The sequence below is a fragment of the Primulina tabacum genome, chromosome 10 (assembly GCF_025594145.1).
Source record: "Primulina tabacum isolate GXHZ01 chromosome 10, ASM2559414v2, whole genome shotgun sequence".
NCBI classification, from domain to species: domain Eukaryota; kingdom Viridiplantae; phylum Streptophyta; class Magnoliopsida; order Lamiales; family Gesneriaceae; genus Primulina; species Primulina tabacum.
The window spans coordinates 800,863-819,961 of record NC_134559.1 but is presented as its reverse complement, the minus strand read 5'-3'; the positions used below and the strand labels follow the sequence as shown (position 1 = coordinate 819,961).

The 19,099-nt window shown below is 34.2% G+C and overlaps 4 protein-coding genes and 1 pseudogene across 5 annotated transcripts; 3 read left to right on the top strand and 2 right to left on the bottom strand.

The window, feature by feature from the left end:
- The first annotated feature begins 1,011 nt into the window (after positions 1 to 1,011).
- On the top strand, positions 1,012 to 6,015 carry LOC142505611 (protein MID1-COMPLEMENTING ACTIVITY 1-like). The gene is made up of 7 exons (XM_075618674.1): positions 1,012 to 1,419; positions 2,771 to 3,165; positions 3,377 to 3,480; positions 4,686 to 4,757; positions 5,154 to 5,260; positions 5,538 to 5,631; positions 5,804 to 6,015. Exons 1-7 carry the CDS (start codon positions 1,012 to 1,014, stop codon positions 5,854 to 5,856), a joined length of 1,233 nt encoding a protein of 410 aa, XP_075474789.1. The 3' UTR covers positions 5,857 to 6,015.
- Positions 6,016 to 6,740: 725 nt separating this feature from the next.
- On the top strand, positions 6,741 to 8,937 carry LOC142505845 (L-ascorbate peroxidase 3-like). The gene is made up of 9 exons (XM_075618965.1): positions 6,741 to 6,952; positions 7,150 to 7,274; positions 7,532 to 7,581; positions 7,681 to 7,746; positions 7,871 to 7,919; positions 8,012 to 8,094; positions 8,175 to 8,254; positions 8,531 to 8,633; positions 8,710 to 8,937. The coding sequence occupies exons 1-9, from the start codon at positions 6,849 to 6,851 to the stop codon at positions 8,884 to 8,886; spliced, it is 837 nt and encodes a 278-aa protein (XP_075475080.1). The 5' UTR covers positions 6,741 to 6,848; the 3' UTR covers positions 8,887 to 8,937.
- Positions 8,938 to 9,058: 121 nt separating this feature from the next.
- LOC142505844 (protein POLLENLESS 3-LIKE 2-like) lies at positions 9,059 to 11,532 on the bottom strand. 2 transcript variants are annotated; one of them, XM_075618964.1, is made up of 5 exons: positions 11,279 to 11,532; positions 10,976 to 11,153; positions 10,651 to 10,863; positions 10,372 to 10,527; positions 9,059 to 9,855 (listed from the first exon to the last, which is right to left on the bottom strand). In XM_075618964.1, exons 2-5 carry the CDS (start codon positions 11,129 to 11,131, stop codon positions 9,064 to 9,066), a joined length of 1,317 nt encoding a protein of 438 aa, XP_075475079.1. In that variant the 5' UTR covers positions 11,132 to 11,153; positions 11,279 to 11,532; the 3' UTR covers positions 9,059 to 9,063. The 2 variants fall into 2 exon arrangements, with proteins under 2 accessions (XP_075475079.1, XP_075475078.1); XM_075618963.1 differs by lacking the exon at positions 11,279 to 11,532 and having other exon boundaries at positions 10,976 to 11,267.
- Positions 11,533 to 11,853: 321 nt separating this feature from the next.
- LOC142505334 (uncharacterized) lies at positions 11,854 to 14,025 on the bottom strand (annotated as a pseudogene).
- Positions 14,026 to 17,380: 3,355 nt separating this feature from the next.
- Positions 17,381 to 18,871, top strand: LOC142505519 (thiosulfate sulfurtransferase 18-like). Its single transcript, XM_075618528.1, has 6 exons — positions 17,381 to 17,523; positions 17,619 to 17,699; positions 17,857 to 17,930; positions 18,026 to 18,096; positions 18,255 to 18,308; positions 18,488 to 18,871. Exons 1-6 carry the CDS (start codon positions 17,507 to 17,509, stop codon positions 18,680 to 18,682), a joined length of 492 nt encoding a protein of 163 aa, XP_075474643.1. The 5' UTR covers positions 17,381 to 17,506; the 3' UTR covers positions 18,683 to 18,871.
- Positions 18,872 to 19,099: the final 228 nt, after the last annotated feature.

The window sequence follows — 19,099 nt, the reverse complement described above, 5'->3', positions numbered from 1 at the left end:
CTTGTTGCAGATCATTTTTCAAGATTTATTGGTAAAATTGTTTTACATATGTTTTTATGACGTAAATAAAATGAAAATTCATGGAATCCAAATTTGTTGCGCCAGTAAACAAACAGTAAGGCCTCGCATGCAAGAACACACTGATTCACGAGCGCGAGAAAATGATGTGCTTACCAAAACCGAGTCCCGACAAGAGACACCGAAGCCCGAGAGACACACTCGATACACGCACTGTATATGTATGTATATATATGTATATATTTATGTGTGTAAATGCAGGTATTATAATTCAGAAACTGTTCGGTGGATTGGCCATTGCTTTATGTGTTACCCTTTTCTTTTGTGTTTTTTCCTTTTTAAATGCGTCAAATCATAATTCTTCAAACGGAGATACCAGAGATTTAGCCCGTTTTCGAAGAATAATTCTGCACTCACTGTGCTAAATGGATCCCGTAAAAAGTTTTCAATTTCTTGGCTTCTAATATAAATGAGCAAATAATTTTTATGTATGTTTGTTCTAATGAGTGAGAGCAAAGTTCCGGTTACTTGTCAGTGGATTCGTTGACTGTCAGGTGAGTTTATTGCTTTTAATTTATTTGTTCGTTCGTTTTTTTCTTGTTGAAGAAATTCTTTTTATGATTCAAGTTTATTGCTTTTACCTTTTCTCCTTTGATGGGAAAAAGAAAAGGCAGAGCACTGTAATGGGATTGTTCTACTAATTAATTTTTCGACTTTTTTGGAAGACGGGTCTCCGTAATTATGTAATTCTTTGAGATCTCGTGTTTTGACTTTTGATGTTCTGAATGATGATTCTTTATTTTGCTTTATTCTCGTAGTTAGTCCACTGTTCTTTCGTCTGTGGGAGTTGCATTGGAAGAAATGCGGGCTATTTTATTTCTTGGAAAAAGGCAATTTTATTGATGAAATGCTGATCCGGAATGGGTACATTGTTAGGGGGTTTTGTTAACACGAGTAGAATTTGAGCGGTAGATTAGCGACGGAAGTATAAAAATGTCGTCTTGGGAGCATTTTGGGGAGAGAGCAAATATAGCCCAACTGGTTGGAATAGATGCGGTGAGGCTAATTGGAATGATTGTGAAGGCTGCGAACACGGCTCGAATGCACAAGAAAAACTGCCGGCAGTTTGCGCAGCATTTGAAACTTATTGGGAATTTGTTGGAATCACTAAAGATTTCGGAGATGAAAAAGTACCCGGAGACTCGGGAGCCATTGGAGCATCTGGAGGATGCACTGAGGAGGTCTTACATTTTAGTGAACAGTTGCCAAGATCGAAGCTATTTCTATCTTCTGGCTATGGGATGGAACATTGTTTATCAGTTCAGGAAGGCTCAGACCGAAATTGATCATTATCTGAAGCTCATACCTCTCATTACCCTTGTCGATAATGCTCGTGTTCGGGTATCTGTTTTCTTTTTCCTAAGATTCAAAATTTGTGATTAGTTAGATATTGATCTTTGCATTTGGTATGTCTTTGTTTTCCTATTTTCTGTTTTTGCATATACTTTTGGGTTGTTCTGGATGCCTTGGGTGTATCTTGTATGAAATTTATAAGTGCAGATCCGCTTATGTAAAAATAACCCAACAATTCTAAGTTCACGGTGTAATTTTTTGAACTGTCTCTGATGTTTTTGGTTGTTGGACCATCATTCCTAGTTGGTACTGTATCATATTTCTAATTTGTTGTGATTGCTGCTGTTGGTCCTACACCGACATTTTACCAAACTTTTCTAGTGCACTTAGTAATTGTTCCTGCAGTTAAGTTTTCTGGTTGAGTACAATGGCCATTCAATCTCTTATGTAATTGCTCCGATGGTGGGTGATACATTCGGATGGTGCTCTAACTGTAGAACTTCCCTTGTCTTATCATAAAATCTTGCCAGGACATGTGGTTGGGAGCCAAATTTCAATATAGTCTGTGGTAAAATTACCTCGCAGCTATGACCTCCTTTGCGTGGGCCTCCAACGAGGACCCATCCTTGATCCCCCTTGTGCTTGTAGAAGTCACACGAAGGATGCACAAAAGACTTTATCGTAGTCACTTTTTAATCCATGTTCTCATCGTCGAGCAACAAGTATTGGGGCATAATATTAAACAAGTGATCGATCACGCATGCACTTCTTGTGGGCTTAAAAAACACGAAAAAAGAAAACAAATCCTTAAAATAATTCATACTTATGAATTATTTTATTTTAAGAGATAAATGCATAAATAATTTGTGGGAGATTTCTAAAATCGCCCTTCGCATAATTTTTTCGAACAAGGTTGATGATAGTGTTGGGAGTACACATGTAGAGGTCCAATGAAATTGTATAGATTTCCCCTTTTAGTATATAGAGAAATCTGAGAAATACAAAATCTTGATTAAAGAGGGTGTTGGATTGGGACCACCCGAATAGCTTATTTGTTTTATGGAAAGCTGTATGTCACTAGTTGATACATGTCTAGATGTCAGGAAGTTTAACCTCGAGTTTTTGTATTATTTTCTGTTTATTTGGAACTGTAGAACTGTGTAGAACATTATACAAACTATTTCATTGTGCAATAAATCGATGTGATGTGATTATATAACAATTTTTAAACTCAATCTTCAAATTTTGATATCGTGCATCCCCTAAACTCTCGTGTTAATGTTCCTTCAACTTGATGATGTTAGTTGAGACCTCTTGTGTATTGTAAAATTTTTGTTCCTCTCAAGTTCACAGTTTTTCATATCTTGTTGTGTATTTTTTTCTTTTATCATGATTAAAGGAACGAATCGAAATGATCGAAAAGGATCAGCATGAATATACACTGGATGACGAGGACAGGAAGGTGCAAGATGTGATATTGAAACGTGATCCATCACAACACGACACTACAGTGTTAGTGTTGAAAAAAAGTCTTTCTTATTCTTATCCGAATGTGCCTTTTAATGAAGCCATACGAAAGGAGAATAAGAAGCTTCAATTAGAACTGCAACATTCACAAGCTAATTTGGACGTTAGTCAGTGTGAAGTGATTCAGCATCTGCTTGATGTTACAGAAGCTGTTGCAGCGATACCCGTGAAAGAATCCAAGGAGGAAGACGTTTATTTAGGTGATGATAGTGATAAAGGGAAATATAATAAAAACGACTCAAAGAGTGAAAAACAGGCCACTTCAAGGTCAGTTTTAATTCATTTATGACATAACATGAATGGATTTGAAATATTATCATTCATGTGCCGTTAAATATTGGTCTGAGAATTTATAACATGGAATTATTTCATCTTGAGAGATTTGTGATCGTTTCGAGCATTTTAAAATGATTCCTTGGATCTATCTACTTAACTGAAAGTCTAAAATCCTCTTACTAACATGTATAATTCGCTACAGAAACACATCTTCAGTTTCCTCTACACATGATTTGCTATCATTTAAAGGCTCACACAATGAGTGGCATTCAGATCTGCTCGGCTGTTGTTCCAAACCTCTTCTATGTACGTTTCTTGCATGTTATTCCAGATGTATTTGCAACCTTTTGCCTGTTCTTCTATTCATTCTAATTAGAAAACGTTTCTCCATTCCTTGTGGATACAACCATTTCGAAACTAAAGAAGGAAACAAATCAAAAACAATAATCCGTATGTGAATGGCTCTGTTAATCCTTATGCGTTTGGTTTGAATGATTTGATTACATATTGATTGATAAAATGTTCGATAACTAAAAAATGTTACGAGAAGATAATTGTTAGATAATTATTATTAAGTTGTGTAAAATTTGAGATATCGCATTAAAGGTCAAACATATCACCTCTTCTCTTTCTAGAACAAACATCATCTCTTCTCTTTCTGGAACAGATTGGATTTTTTTTCTTGGTTCTCTCTTTTTTTCACTGTGTAGGAAATTTGGTTTAACTCTGCACATCAATTAGCTCCTCCAAACTCCATGAAGTTCGCCTTCACCTCCGCAGCTTTTTAAATTGAATATTTCCCCACACCGTTAACAAACAATATCCACATCTGAAGCCGGAAAAGATTGTCATTAGATGCACCATTGCCACCTCCACCATCCGCCTTGATGATGCCAAACCACCTCTGGGCCCTGATACTGCGCTGTGATCTACCTGTACCACAAGAATCAATTATGTTCCCTTTACCAACTCATATCCACGATCTATCTTTTTTAGTTTGCTTTTCTCTATGCCATGTTTCTCTCTATTGTCTATGCTTGTAACAAAAATTTGATGGTTTATGGTGCCGTCCGCTGTGATAGTGAGAAAAAGAGAGATTGTTTAGGCTGAGCTTTTGTTGCCCTATTCACGCGTCATGGCAGAGTTAATCGTGTAACTACCTGGGAACACCAAGGCATATGTTTGAGGAGAGAGAACATATCACACCACGTGCGTGATAAATTATCAAGATATTTTGTGCACAGGCTGGAGTAAAACCAACCAAACATGTGATCACGAGTAGTTATCAATCCTGCGTATAATCCATGAACTAAAATCAACCGAAACAAAGTTTAATGTTGAATCATTATTTGTTATTTATTATCTTGAAATTTGTTGTCTCGCATCTCTTGCGTATTGACCTGATGTTAGAGGAACTAACACAATTTTGGAGTGAAGGCCATGTTTTAAGTATAGATATAATGTCATTCAGTTGCACTCAAGAATTCTAAGCAGCTTTAGATAACTTGCAGGCATAAAAACTGTATTATTCCCCTGTGGCACGATTTCGAGAATTGCTTCGGCGGCTGGTAATAGGCACATCTGTAAGTGTATCTAAAACTTCAATTATGTGAGTCGTCCTGCATTGGTGGTGGGTTGCCAGAAAAGCAGAGGGGGTTGGGGGTGAGAACTGTAATTTGATAATTTTTTAGGGGCTGAAATCATATTTTTCAGTGTAATATTATTTAAAATTTTATGAAAGATACCATGTTCTAAAGAGCAAAAAGGCAGCCAAAAGCATGCCTTGTCAAAATCTGTTCTGTTTTAATGTATTTACAATTGTGCCTCATTTATTGATAAAATCGCGGAACAGATCTCATACTTTGCTTCCCTTCCATTTTGGTGTCGTCTGTATTCAAGGAAACAATGAAAAAAAATTAGTCACTATTTTTTACCATTGAAATTCCTAAAGTGGTAGAAGTCATGCTTCTGGATTGCAGCTTCCGCTGAAGTCTGTAATGACTTGATGGCTTATTCGTTGATACTGTCCTGCTGCTGCTATACTTGTTGCATCAGAAGGAAACTTCGGATAATGCTAAACATTACGGTAACTTTTCTATGAACTTGTCGGTGCTCTCTTATAGTATACAGGACACATCAACGCAATTTGGTCTATTTTGTAATTAAGCCAGAATTTATTGTTGGAGCGATTATCGTTATACCGAAAACTTAAATGATGATAGCGAAACAATTCAAATGTTTTAATCTATACTGTAACTAAAATGTCACGTTTTACATATAGCAATTATGCTAATATAGCAGTATAAGATAACGGGGGCAGTTGTTTCTAACAATATCTAGGCACCTTGCTGTATGTTTCTCAGGGTGGGCTGTTTGACGATTTCATTTCCCACTTGATGTGTTGCTGCTGTGCTCTGGTACAAGAATGGCGAGAAGTGGAGATTCTTGAAGTTGAAGGTATGCATCTCTGGTCTACGCATGCTCTTAAAATCGAACCGATGTCAAACCAGATTTGTTTCTATTTAAGTTATAGAAGACACAAATACCAGGTTATTATCCTCACATCCTTGGGAAAGGGGAAATTAAGCACTGCATCTACGTAATGAGTTCTTGTTCCTGTAACTTTCAGGTACTCACACGACGAAAACACGCCCTCCAACCGTCCAATACATCGAGTATTGAATCATTGGATTAGGAAATTGTTTTAACATTCATCAGATTGTATGTTCATACAATGTTTTTAGAGACTCGATCTTCTGTATAGGTAAAAGTTGCTTTTGACTACGTTATTTTACGTCATGTAAAGTGTGTTTCGAATTTATTATTATTTCTTCCCCTGTAGTATTCTTTCGGCTTCTTTGTATTTTAGCAGGGCGGTGTACGGGTGCCAATAGATCGAGGGAGTCAAATTTTAACATAAATTGATCGAATATGGGACAAAAGTAAGAATTTAGCATTTACATGAATACTTTAATATAAACTATTCAAGAAAAATTAGAGTGATATAAAAGGATAGAGAATTTTTTAAAATTTAATATGGGTTCTTGGGTACAGAAAAAACTCGCTTGAAATAAAATACAGGCTTCATTCTCATTAATATGCTTTTACGCTGATAAATTCGGTCGATGTTATTGTTCAAGTTTCACTTATTTACGTACTCAAATTCAAACAATATGATTAATATAATTTGAAGGTTAAAATTAATTTTTTACAGAAAAATTAAAGAGTTTTATTCAAACTCCTCATTTAAAAAAAAATAAAATCCAAATTTTAGATAAATAAATTAACGAATGCGATTTTCAGATTACAAAATTTGAATAGCGAAACTTAAAGTATGTTGGGATAAAATAATATTTGCAAATGCTTAAATATAAGTGATCATAAACTTTTTTTTACAAAATTTTGTAAGTTCGTAAAAAAAGTTCATAATATTTTTAAAAAACAATTGCAAACATTAAATTAATTTAAAAAACTTAACACACACGTAAAAAGGGCAAAATTCTTTTCTTTTCTTGTATTTCTCCAACAACATTATTCATTGCTTCTCTGCTCCAACTCCTATTAACTTTTTTCTCTCCTTTTTTATTAGCTAGATCGTAAACGACACCAAACTATGCACTTACAACACAATTTCATTGCATTGAACAATTGAGAGACTCACCAATTGGAGAACAATGACAATTGGTAAAGAGTATTTAAAGGATATTGAGAAGGCACGTAGAGATCTTAGAGCTCTTATCTCCTCCAAGAATTGTGCTCCCATTATGCTTCGTTTGGCGTAAGTTTATTATCATTGATTAAGTCGGCTCGCGGGGCAATTTTATGTGTTTTAGGATGTTCAGACTTATATTGTAAAAAGTTTTGATGATGCAAATAAACTTTAACTTTAGATGAGTCTAGCAGGTAACTTTTATGATGCAACAGTAAATAAACTACAGTGTGTATATTGCGAGCTAATTCCCGTGGCCGATGTAGGTGGCACGACGCTGGCACTTATGATGCAAAAACAATGACGGGAGGTCCCAATGGCTCAATAAAGAATGAGGCTGAGTACAAGCATGAAGCAAATAATGGCCTCAAGATAGCAATTGATCTTTGTGGTACGTTGTTTTTGGCTCTTGTCAGATATTGTTCATGCTTCACAGATAGTCCGTTAAACCTTGACTCAAGATAAATTTTGACAACTAATTTTACATGGACTTAAATGGGATTTTAGTATTTTTCAGCTTTTTCCGAAAAAAAATTGAGTTCAATATAATTGTTAAACATGCGAGACGAAATACTGCATGCTGATCAGCTCCTTTGTTTTGTAATTTGTACTGATTTAATTTGTGATGTGATCTTCTTTCAAAAACAGAAGAAATAAAGGAAAAATATCCAAGAGTTACATATGCTGATCTTTACCAGGTAAGAGAGGACAATATGACTTTGGTAACTAAGATTTGAAAACGTAAAAATTTTCTCCTGACATTTATTTTTATCTCACTATACTTTGTAATGTTTCAGCTTGCTGGCGTTGTTGCAGTGGAGGTAACTGGCGGCCCTACTATTCATTTCGTTCCAGGCAGAAAGGTACTGCAAATTATTGAGTACATTAAAAGTTAAAACCATGAATTCTTCCAAGTATTCTGCAATGTGTTTTCATCTATAGATGGCGTGTAAGCTTCTGAGAATATTGCCATGCACTTTTTATTAGGATTCGATTATCTCCCCCGACGAGGGCCGACTTCCTGATGCTCGTAAAGGTTAGACATGATGATACAATGTTACATGCCATTTATGGTAAACTACTGAATAGGGGAATTAATTATTGCTTCACAATTCTTTCGGGGAACAGGTTCATCGCATTTAAGGGACGTTTTCCATCGAATGGGCCTATCTGATGTAGATATAGTTGCATTATCCGGTGGCCACACATTGGTATTTTTCGGCATCATTATGTTTAGTTCATAGATTTTATGAGAATTCGAAGAAGTTAAGAGCTCAACTTGTCATGCTAGGGAAGAGCGCATCGTGAAAGATCAGGATTTGAGGGACCTTGGACAAACGACCCTCTAAAATTCGACAATTCTTACTTTGTGTAAGGTTTTTAAATAAAACTAATATGTTTTTGGCATGGAAAAATACCCTGTAGAGGTCACGTCTCCATACACGAGCTTGTTCTGTGAGGGTTGCCTCGGAACCCAACTAAAAATACTAATGCAATCTAAAACTCAACTATGTAAAGCAGTATAAGCTTCAGTAAGTTGAACAAAAATAACTCTCACGTTAAATAGGCTCGTGACTAGAACGTGATGCAGATATTCCTTAAATTATGGCTCATCAATTTATGGATGGATTGACATGTGAAAAAAAGAGAGCTTCTTAAAGGAGAATCAGAAGGTCTATTGAAGCTTCCATCTGATAAAGCTCTGGTGCATGATCCAAAATTTAAATCATATGTCACCCTTTACGCAAAGGTACACAATCCAGGTCGTTTACCTCCAATAAGTCAGAAACTTTTTATCTTACATAATGAAACCATTTGTTTGGCAGGATGAAGAAGCCTTCTTTCGAGACTACGCTAGATCACATAAAAAGCTCTCAGAGCTGGGATTCACTCCACCATCATGTCTGAAATCCACGTTGAACAAGACTATCGCTGCGATTTTTATTTCTGCTGCCGTTGTGATCTTGAGTTACATCTATGAAACAAGCAAGAAAGTCGAGTAGCGAAGTAATGGTTCAATGTTATTGTTAAAACTAATGGATGATTCACTGCTGTACACAAATAAGATTATTTGTTGCTCCATTTTCACTTGTGCTTGAGGAGTGCAGCTAAAAATTTATGGTAACCTAACTTAGACCAATGAAAACAATATTAAAGGCCAATTTAAATTTAGATATTACTCAGGCCCTTGGACTCAAAGAGGGTGTAATTTCTTGGAAAACTTTCAGCCTCTTGCCAACCTTTTTCTGAGGTATTCTTTTGTCATCACACTTAGTCTCGTCCAGTTTTCTATTTCCATGTCCTGCACTCAAAACTGCAGCGATTATCGCTTCTTCAAATTCCTTACTATCAGGCAGAAAATCTGTCCACATCTCACCCTTCATGTCTGGTGTGATGGGTTGCTTGATCTGCGAGTTAACCACATTTTCAGACCTCATCCGCTTAAGCCTCTCTGGTAATAAAGTAGCAGCAATAGGTACGAATGGTGCTGCATCAATGTTGAGTGAATTTTTAACATTAACACTTGGCATGATGATGTTGGAGTTAGTATTTTCATCTACAAATCGTTCTTCAATTTTAGAGGAAGAATTTGTGCAAATTCTGTTCTGCTGATCCTGGCAAGGCTGAGGTTGCCAGATTGCTGAGGAGCACAAGAATGCATCAAATAGCTTGCTCTGCTCCAGTGGATCACCAACCCCCTTGTTCATCATCTCAGATTCAAGATCCTGCAACATTTGTTGGGCTCTCTCATAAGCCTTGAGATGAGATGTGACACCTCTTGGGCCTTCGGTTACAGCTGGTTTCACCCTCTGAAGGGTTTCTTTCGCCTCATCTATTCTCCCTTGCTTCATCAAGCAAATGCCTAGATTGCACATTTTGTTGTTATCTGGTCCAAGCAAAAGGGCTCTCCTATAAGCTTCCTCTGCTTCCATATAATTATTCTGCTGCATCAATGCCCACCCCAAGTTTCCCTGTAATAATATTCAAGATTTCAAGTTTTTCTTGCCAACTAAATCACAACATCATCCTATAAATAAACACGTAGTTAACATGTTTTATCCCATATGCCCGATAGTTTCAAAACAAAAAATCTAATTCATTAGGTGGGTTAGCTCTCGAAGTTAAAATAAATTCCACAACTTTTTGTGAGGGCAACGTGGGATATGCAACATTGTGGGCAATATCATATATTGGGATATGTCGTATGAACGTCAATTCAATATACAACCTAACACAAACCTAACACAAACCACATAATTGGACAGAGAGAAGCCCTTTCTCAGTCACCCCTAACTGTAGAACTGATGCTATAACCCGGTAAAAAAAAGCCTGATCACATAAGATTAATAGGTGGAAAAATCAGGGCATGCAACACTATGACTGATTGGCTAATCCAATAGTCGAGGTGCGATATACACACTCAGTCACCCGCGAGGAGTTGCCATTCTCATTTTACTCAGAAAAGAGTGCCAGAAGAGCATTATTACCAGCAATCTAGTGGCTTCTTGCTGCACAGAAACCTGGAATTTCTTGCCTTGGGACCTTGCAGTCTTTGTACGCTTCCCACTGAAGGCCATCCCTTGCTGAATTAGATACAATTTGTGCCTCAGAAGTCCTATTTGGTCATCTAGTCTTCCACATCTCTGCACATACACAGCACACAATCACCGTATAAAAATAAAGCAAAAAACTACAAATTTACTACATTTATGATGCTATTTCAGTACAACCCATGCCAATATAAGTTTCCAAGAGAATAAACCTACCTTGAAAAGGTCTAACAAGATATTGTCAATGGATTCTTGGGCTTGATCTGAACACCGACCCCGCAGTGATTTTATAGCTTCAATGGCTTCTTCTGCCCTATTTTGCTGCTTCATCACAATGGCCATATCTTTTAGAGCACTATCCACTCGATCCCCAGCATTAATTGCAGCCCAAAACAAGGGAATTGCCCTCTCTGGATCCTTGTCCACAAGCTGATCGAATTACATTTAAAAATATATGTGTAAATGGAAACATACTGAAACCTAAGATAAATTATTTCATGAAAAAATTAAAGAACATAGGAACCAAAAAAAAAATATTTACTTGAACATTTTTGGCACGGACATAAGGGGTGTCACCAAGTGGAACCTTGTGGATGATGTGGAATGAGTCGGAATTGGTTCTGGAAACACCAAGAGGCTTAGCTGGTGATGGAGGAGCGGATTTTGTTGGTCGGAATCCTGTCGGGGCATTCCACATCTTGTATAATCTTCGGCTTATGCTATATCAAAAATAAAAAAAAAGCTGTTGAATAGTGAAAGATTTGCTGCTGAGAAATGGGGACACGGTGGAAGCAAAGAGCGTGGAATGAAGGATTTTTGAATATGTGGGCCGTTGGAATATTACCGTTTGGGGACTAGCCGTTGTGATATTAATCTCACTCTTTACCAGCTTGGTTTAATGAATTGGATTTACAGTCCTTTTCATTATGTCGTTCATACCTTTCATCCGATTACAAAACTCCGATTAAAGCAAACCCGTTACGAACTCGAATGCGTCGATCAAATGGATTTGATTAAATCAAACCCGTTACTACGTAACTCGAATGCGTCAATCAAATGGATTTGATTTGATGAATCAACTGACTCAATTTAATCATTTTTCCAAAGATTTCTAGTAAGATCGAATTTATTTTGGAATTGTGATTTCTTTATAATATCATGTTTTTATTTGCACATTTGAACTTCAGATAAATCCATATGTGTTGCATTAATTATAAAAACTTTTGTAACATTAATTTAATTCAACTTTTGTGTAAAATGTAATATATTCAATTATTATTATTTTTTAAAAAATATCATTTAAATTTGATATTTTATAACAGAAAATTGCAAATTAGAGACCCTTGGTTACAAGATGTAAATTCATCAATAGTGCCTGTTTTCTCATGGAGGAAAGAGAACACCAAGCCAACAGAACAGTTTTTGAGCGTAAATTTATACATATAAGAATATAGTACCTATCCAAAATTTTTGTGACAAAAAATGAAAAATGTAGCACCTCGGCAACGAGTATTAGAGATAAAGCAACCACCTTTCAGCGCCCATAATGTGCGGTTCTAAAGCAAAGGCGTCAAATACACATGCACATCATATGTTTAAAAGAGTAAGCTTTAGAGAGCTTTATAACTGTCAGAATTGTCAAGTTTCTAAGGGCCTGAGCTTGAAGATTCTCCGGCCATCTCACCTGCTCGGGACGGTGATCCTTTCAAAGAAACTGGCACCCCGGAAATTTCCTGAAAAATTTGTACCAAAAGGTTTCGGAGCAATCTTTTTAGTTAGAAATCAAGAGCAGGAAACACAAAATGCCTAAAATTCATGGAGATTTTTCTATCAGGAAAGAGAGAACCACAAATATAGATTTTTGTGGGGCATATTTTAAACAAATAACATATAACTATTTGTTTTTCTAAAAATTCATCTAAGATCTGCTACTTATGGATTAATCTAAGGGTAATTCTGAAATATATAATAATAGAGACAACCATAAAAAAATACAAATTAGAAAATTGAAGAAAAGTTTGCTACATTTGATTCATAATAATGTGGTCGATTACAAATTCAGATATGTATTTCCTTTGTTTGTGTATTCCCATGTTTCTTCTCCCTTAATTATCCACTATTCCCTGTCTTTGTTAAGAGGATTGGAGAAGATAACACACCTAAAAGCATCTGTTGCTAAAATAAGCAACGCTAGTACCTGGCTTGCAATAGCTGGTCAATTAGTGCCCTTTACTTCAAGAAACACACATTAAAACACGGCAGTGTCGTGCAGAATAGTTGCAAGGTGCAAGAGCCAAGAAGGGGCAATGGAAAGGCACAAACTTTATGAATCTCGTCTCAGTTGAAACTAAGCACGTCTCTTGTAGGCTATTAATAGCAATCGGTCTTTAATTATCCAAGATTATAAAAATATTCCACAACAGTCGGTATAATTCATAAGAAGGAATAAAAATGAATTGCACACATTACCTTCATTAGATGTAACCTCAAGTCACACGGTCGAACCTGATGCCCAATACACGCCATAACAAATTTCGAGTACTGAAATAACACATCAGCAGCCGCTTGCTTTTTTTCTTCAATCTGTGAAGATATTTTTTAATCACAGTCCCAAGTTACCACAGAAAGACATTTTAAAAGTTGCAACAAATCAGCAGCCTCTTGAGAGCTCATTTTTTTAGACACGGGATCGTCTTTCAACTAAAAAATTATACTGACAGGCCACAAAATATTATTAGAGATAAGTATTAATCAAAATGAATACAAATGGATTATAAAGCCAATCATATTAACCAGTTCAAAATATACAAATCTCAGACCAGTACACTGTGTGGATATGGCTACAGGAGTATCCAAAAACTAAAGTAAAATATAATGGTAGTACTACTATATCCGACGTGGGCATTCATCTGACTGGTAATGTGTCGATGACGACTTTGTCCACATCGGTTCAGATATGCTGGATTAAAACAGCAATGAAAATAGTCTTCCAGTGACAGATTTCTGAAAACATTTCAGTTTTAAAGATGTTTTTGGGATCTGATAAGAGGGTCAAGTGACTATTAAAAATTTAAAACAACCATATTACTATGTCCAATATGCGTTCACCGCACCCCCTATTCTTCCATTACATTATATTTCTTTCAATTTTAACTTCAAATAATAGTGCAAACGAAATTCTTCGAACACCATCTTGACTTTTCTCAAAGACCAAAAATAGAATTTTGATTTCAAGCACATCGAATCCAATTTAAAAGCCAGCGTTTATTTGCTCGCGAAAAAAGGTCGAGATCAAAGTGGCCCCAAAACCATAATCACTAGTAAATTAAAAACAGAAAAAAATGAAAACTAATTACGTGACAATCAAATCGCATGAGTTTATCCCCAATTCCAAATCGTGCCCCAAAATCAACATCCATAATCGAACCTAGAACAATAAATGGACGAATCTTTAGTACCTCGTAATCTTTCATCGCAGTAGCTAAATTTTTTCAAATTCTCCAGTCCAAAAACAGCTCCGGATTGAAAATAGAGTGGCGTTGGTACTGGGAAACTGAAAAGGGTATGTGTGTGTGATACGTAGACTAACAGAAAACCGGAATTTTTTTATAAACCATCTTAAACTGTTTAATTTTTATTATTATTTTTATTATTATTAATTCATAAAGTCTCGCATGAGTGCTTGATACCCCGTAGTTGCAAAAATATGAAGAAGTTTAAAGACCCGAACAGAACAGTGATTTGATACCTAATGTCAACAATATCTCGAAATTCTTCCTCCATGAATACTTCGCAGCATGAAATAATTATGAAAAGAATGAGGCTAAAATATGTGTTAAAACATTAGAAATGTGACCAGAAAACTTGAAAGATTCTACGTGCACATATCAATCAAGTCAAAACTCGGTACTGACTCCATCTGTGGGAAGTTTGATGGAATATGAAACTTGGGGTACGCGTCATTCGCGCTCCATGCACTATGACATCTTGATAATCTACATCAAATTTTACGATTCAGCTGATAATTATTAGCTCTGTTGTCCCAAAAGATAGACATTGCATTGTGCCATCTAAAAATAAAACTATTAAAATAGAATGCAACACAATATGCTCATATTTTTTTTTAACTAGGTTGGCTACCCCTTATTCTTTTTCTTTTTTTTTTCTTTTTTTTTACTGGGAAAAATGGCAAATAAATGGGTTTTTTTATTTAATTTTTAAAAACATAAATTTCAAAATTAATGTAAATGCATCATTGTTGGTGAAGGCTGTAAATTTAATTTGCAGACTACTGAGAACTTTTTATTTTTTGGGAATTGTTTTTAACAAAAACTATAAAAATGTTTTAAAAGTTTTTTTTTAAATAAATATATATTTAGACAATTATTCTAAAAACCTTTTAATCGTAATTTTCTTTTTCTCGTTTTTTCTTTTTTGAGATTTATTACTCGTTTGACTCTTTTTTATTTTTAAAATATAAAAAAAATACATCTCAGTTATTTTTTAAAATTTATACTTAGAAATTTTTTAAAAAAAAAAAAATTTGTCCAAACATATACTTTAAGTTTTTTTCCTTATAATATATTATAAATGTTCAAACAAATCCTTTTTTATTGGCTAAATGCATTAATCTCTTTCTTACATATCATGTTTTTTGCTTTTTTATTTTTCAATGGAAGTGTTAATGTCATTAAACTTTTTTTAAAATTTATCTTTATCTTATTTATTTTATTTTCTCTTTCTTACATATCATGTTTTCTTCTTTATTCTTTTTCTAGTTTCACTTTCATGATTAATTTGTCTCATTCTTATTTTTCACTTCCTTTCCTCTTTGTTTGATTTATTTACTCTTACTATCTACTTTCACTTCCATGATCATATTATTTCTATAAAATTGCATGTTTGCGTCCTTCTATAATCATTAATATAATTACCTATACGGATTTAATTTTTAGTTTCTATCATTAAATATATTCCCCATTTTCCAATACTTATGGCCGTGTTGATCGCTAAGAAAAAGTTGTATATTTATTTTAGTTTGATGTGTACACGTATCGTGTGCATCAAGACGCTAGTATAATAATATAAATAAATATATTAATAAAACTAGTACAAATGCTTCTTTACTCTCTCCACCTGCCGAAATGCTTATCTACTCATTTTGTGGTTCAATTATCAATCCCACCAAAGGGGAATTGAGAAATTTTTGCTCGTTGACGAATCAAGGTATAGTAAATAATTTTATGGATATCATTGGTTTAATCTGTATTTGTATTAATTCTTCCCTTTCTTTGAGTAGTTTTTTCTTCAAATAATTGTCAGAAACCTATGTTTTTTTAATCCAATCCTGGATGTTATGAAAAAAAAATATATCTTTTATATAAAATTAGATTGGTTGACTTAAAAAAATAAATATTATATTGAAAGCAAAAACTTATGTGAAACGGTCTCACGGGTCGTATTTTGTGAGACAGATATTTTATTTGAGTTATCCATGGAAAAGTATTACTTTTTATGCTAAGAATATTACTTTTTTTATTGTGTATATCGATAAGGTTGACCCGTTTCACAGATAAAGATTTGTGAGACCGTCTCACAAAAAACTTACTCTATATTGAATAGCTTTGACCCCCTCCTTTCGAGGAACTTCATCATTTGAGCAAGATTTGTTTGGTATTAGCAAACTAATGATTCCGTGATGACTCGTTGTTTGTCCCTTTGCCTTGGCAGAAATTGACGAGTACAAACTATAAATAAAACCAGACGTAAAAACAATAATTGTAATAGGGAAGATACCACAATATCCCATACGGCACTTCGTCTTATATTATATGCTGAAAAAGATGAATATTTGTTAACTATTATATATGTATCATATTATAAACTTTAATGTGAGAACAATACGAAGATTTATTTAGTGCGCATCGAAAAAAAAAAATTAAACAAATTTGATGTTTAAATTTGTTCTTAGCAATCAGATGTAGTCGATTTGATTTTATCATCTACACTCGATCAATAATGTTTCATAATTAGAACTTATTACCTATTTATATAATCTATTAACAATCTGAATTATGATATTCGGCAATTGGATTCAGCAAATTAATTGGTCGAGACGGTACAACGTACGTAAACTAGAAAAACAATTTATAAATTTTTATTAAAAAAATTAATTTTTTTTACAATGTATAAAATATGAATTTGATTTATGATGATTCATGACAACATTTTAACGACCACTTTGCCAATTAAATAGCATTTATTTCTTTTCATCGAGCGGTGTTCTGTTCATTGTATGTAGACATGAAATTATTGAAGTGTGATGCAGATTAAAATCATTTCGATCTTAATAGCATAATTACTAGCAATTAATTTGAATGGTGATTATTTGCGTGCTTGTATTTTTTTTCCCCCTGATTTTTCTATTATTATAAAATAAAATAGGTGTAATATGCTTATTTCTTAAAAAAAATCACCTGGGCCACATGATAATTTTGCAATTGAATGATAAAATGTTACTGTATTTGATTTATTAATAGCGCTGTTAGGTAAAACTGTCAACTTAACCCGCTACTTGGCGGGCCGGTTCCTATTTTGATGAGTTGGAAAATTGTCAACTCAACTCTCTTATTTGACAGCCCCTCTAATCTGATTTGTGCTAATACTCTAGTAAGTGGGGATTTTGTGTGTTACTTTTGTAAAGTTGGTTTAATTATTGATTACTGATTTGGTGATTAATTTTCATTTTATTTTGATAAATTAGTGGTTCGACTCTTTCATAGGGTTTTTTTTAAAAAAAAAAAAAAAATTCTTTTACATTAGGCTTCATAAATAGTTTTTATAACCCCCTCTCACTTAATAAATAGTAATTTATTATTTTTATTTATTATTATAAATTTATTAGAATTGTGGAGTCTCGTTTCTTTATTTTTTGGCGAAGTGTAGACATAATTGTTGGGTGATGCCTTACTCCATTGTGGGCACTACACTGTCTATAAAATGACATGAAGCTTTAGAACAGAAGCACCACATCAACCTACGACCCCAATAATTTCTCTGCAGTCAAAATTTAATGGATATGAAGAAATGGTATATTTTTTTAGCTTTTCAAATGGAAAATAAGTTTCTCATTTGGATTTACAAAGTCTCATTTTTTTTTTTTTTTTTTGCATTCGTTTGTGCAGTTCAAATGCAGAGATTATCACTGTCGATGTGCATGCCGCAAGAAATCTTCTAAATTCAGGCTACCTCTATCTTGATGTCAGGTCAAATTGAATTTAATTACGTTGCCGATATATGTTTATTTATGAAATTATTATAATTTTTAGATTTTAAAGGCTGTGACCATCTATGCATTCAACATGTCAATTTATTTGTGGGTTGTTTTATTTTCTTTGTTTTAATAATTAAAAAATTTACCAGGACTGAGGAAGAATTCCAAAAAGGTCATGTGGAGAATGCCATCAACATTCCATACATGTTTAGTACCCCAAATGGTTTGTATTTTTTATAGTTTATTTTCTCTTATCTTCCTCAGTTTATATATAATATATATGTTATTTTATTGTGAGTTATATTATTTAAAATTCAGGAAGGGTGAAAAATCAGAATTTTATGGATCAAGTTTTGTCCACACATGCCAGGGAAGATCTGCTTCTTGTGGTAAATATCCATATCTATTGATATTTAATAATTAGATGTTAGAACTAGCTAGATGTATAAAAAAAAATGTTTCTTTTCTGATTAGAGCTTCAAATTACTGTTTGTCTCCATATTATTACATTGGAGTGAAATTTGATGTCAAGAAGTTAAAATTCCAGGGTTGCCAAAGTGGGGTGAGGTCTGTGTATGCCACCACCGATCTTCTTGATGCTGTAAGGACATTAATTTTAGCATCGGTTTTTAATATATATTTTTTCTGTATATCGATTATTCACTTATAGATATGGTTAATGAATATTTTGTTGGGTATATTATAAAACGTACCATCTATTTTATATGCATTGAAATTGTTGTAAAAATTGGACATGAATTGGTGCTTTTCTATTGGTAGGGATTCAAACATGCATATAACATGGGAGGGGGATATATTGAGTGGGTGAAGAGCAGTTTTGAGGCTAAGAAGCCAACAACTTTAAACCCACCCTCTATTCCGGAAGAGCATCCCATCAAGAAGCTAAATATGAACCCTCCTCCCATGGTTCCGAACGAGTCGATCGGGCAGTCTTCTTTGACCTTGAAGATCTGATTACTTAAAAAAATCGACCCAAATGGTGTTCTCCCTTGTGTGAAAGATATATGTAATAATTCGTGCATGCCCGTAAAATAAATTTAGAAATAATTTAATAGGGAATCATCCTTCTATCTCAGACACAACGTGTAATATTATTTTGAGGGGAAGATTTGAAGTGTTTATTCCAAGATTTTGATCCTTGTAGTTGTTTTAATTCGAGCATCTCGCTTAATTATTTGGGGGTCGAGTAGCGCAGAAACCAAACTTCTACTAAGCAATCTCGCAAACAAAAGATTTTACATCATAGACAAATTTTGCGGGGGCAGTATTTCAACCCATTTCAAATAAAAAGTTTTTGAAGTTGATTTTGTGGTATTGGGGAGTGTGAGGTCTAAACTTTGTTTGGTTATGAATATTGAATGTTGATATAAT

Bases quoted from the DNA above. Each gene is read 5' to 3' on its own strand.
- LOC142505611 (XM_075618674.1), top strand. From the start codon at position 1,012: ATGTCGTCTTGGGAGCATTTTGGGGAGAGAGCAAATATAGCCCAACTG. The intron at 3,166-3,376 runs GTCAGTTTTAAT...AATTCGCTACAG, and splicing joins GAAAAACAGGCCACTTCAAG to AAACACATCTTCAGTTTCCT. The intron at 3,481-4,685 runs GTACGTTTCTTG...GATAACTTGCAG, and splicing joins TTGTTCCAAACCTCTTCTAT to GCATAAAAACTGTATTATTC.
- LOC142505845 (XM_075618965.1), top strand. From the start codon at position 6,849: ATGACAATTGGTAAAGAGTATTTAAAGGATATTGAGAAGGCACGTAGA. The intron at 6,953-7,149 runs GTAAGTTTATTA...TGGCCGATGTAG, and splicing joins CCCATTATGCTTCGTTTGGC to GTGGCACGACGCTGGCACTT. The intron at 7,275-7,531 runs GTACGTTGTTTT...TTTCAAAAACAG, and splicing joins GATAGCAATTGATCTTTGTG to AAGAAATAAAGGAAAAATAT.
- LOC142505844 (XM_075618964.1), bottom strand. From the start codon at position 11,131: ATGTGGAATGCCCCGACAGGATTCCGACCAACAAAATCCGCTCCTCCA. The intron at 10,528-10,650 runs GTAGGTTTATTC...GTGTATGTGCAG, and splicing joins TCTTGTTAGACCTTTTCAAG to AGATGTGGAAGACTAGATGA. The intron at 9,856-10,371 runs GTAATAATGCTC...ATATTATTACAG, and splicing joins AAGAAGCCACTAGATTGCTG to GGAAACTTGGGGTGGGCATT.
- LOC142505519 (XM_075618528.1), top strand. The intron at 18,097-18,254 runs GTAAATATCCAT...TTAAAATTCCAG, and splicing joins GGGAAGATCTGCTTCTTGTG to GGTTGCCAAAGTGGGGTGAG. The intron at 18,309-18,487 runs GTAAGGACATTA...TTCTATTGGTAG, and splicing joins CCACCGATCTTCTTGATGCT to GGATTCAAACATGCATATAA.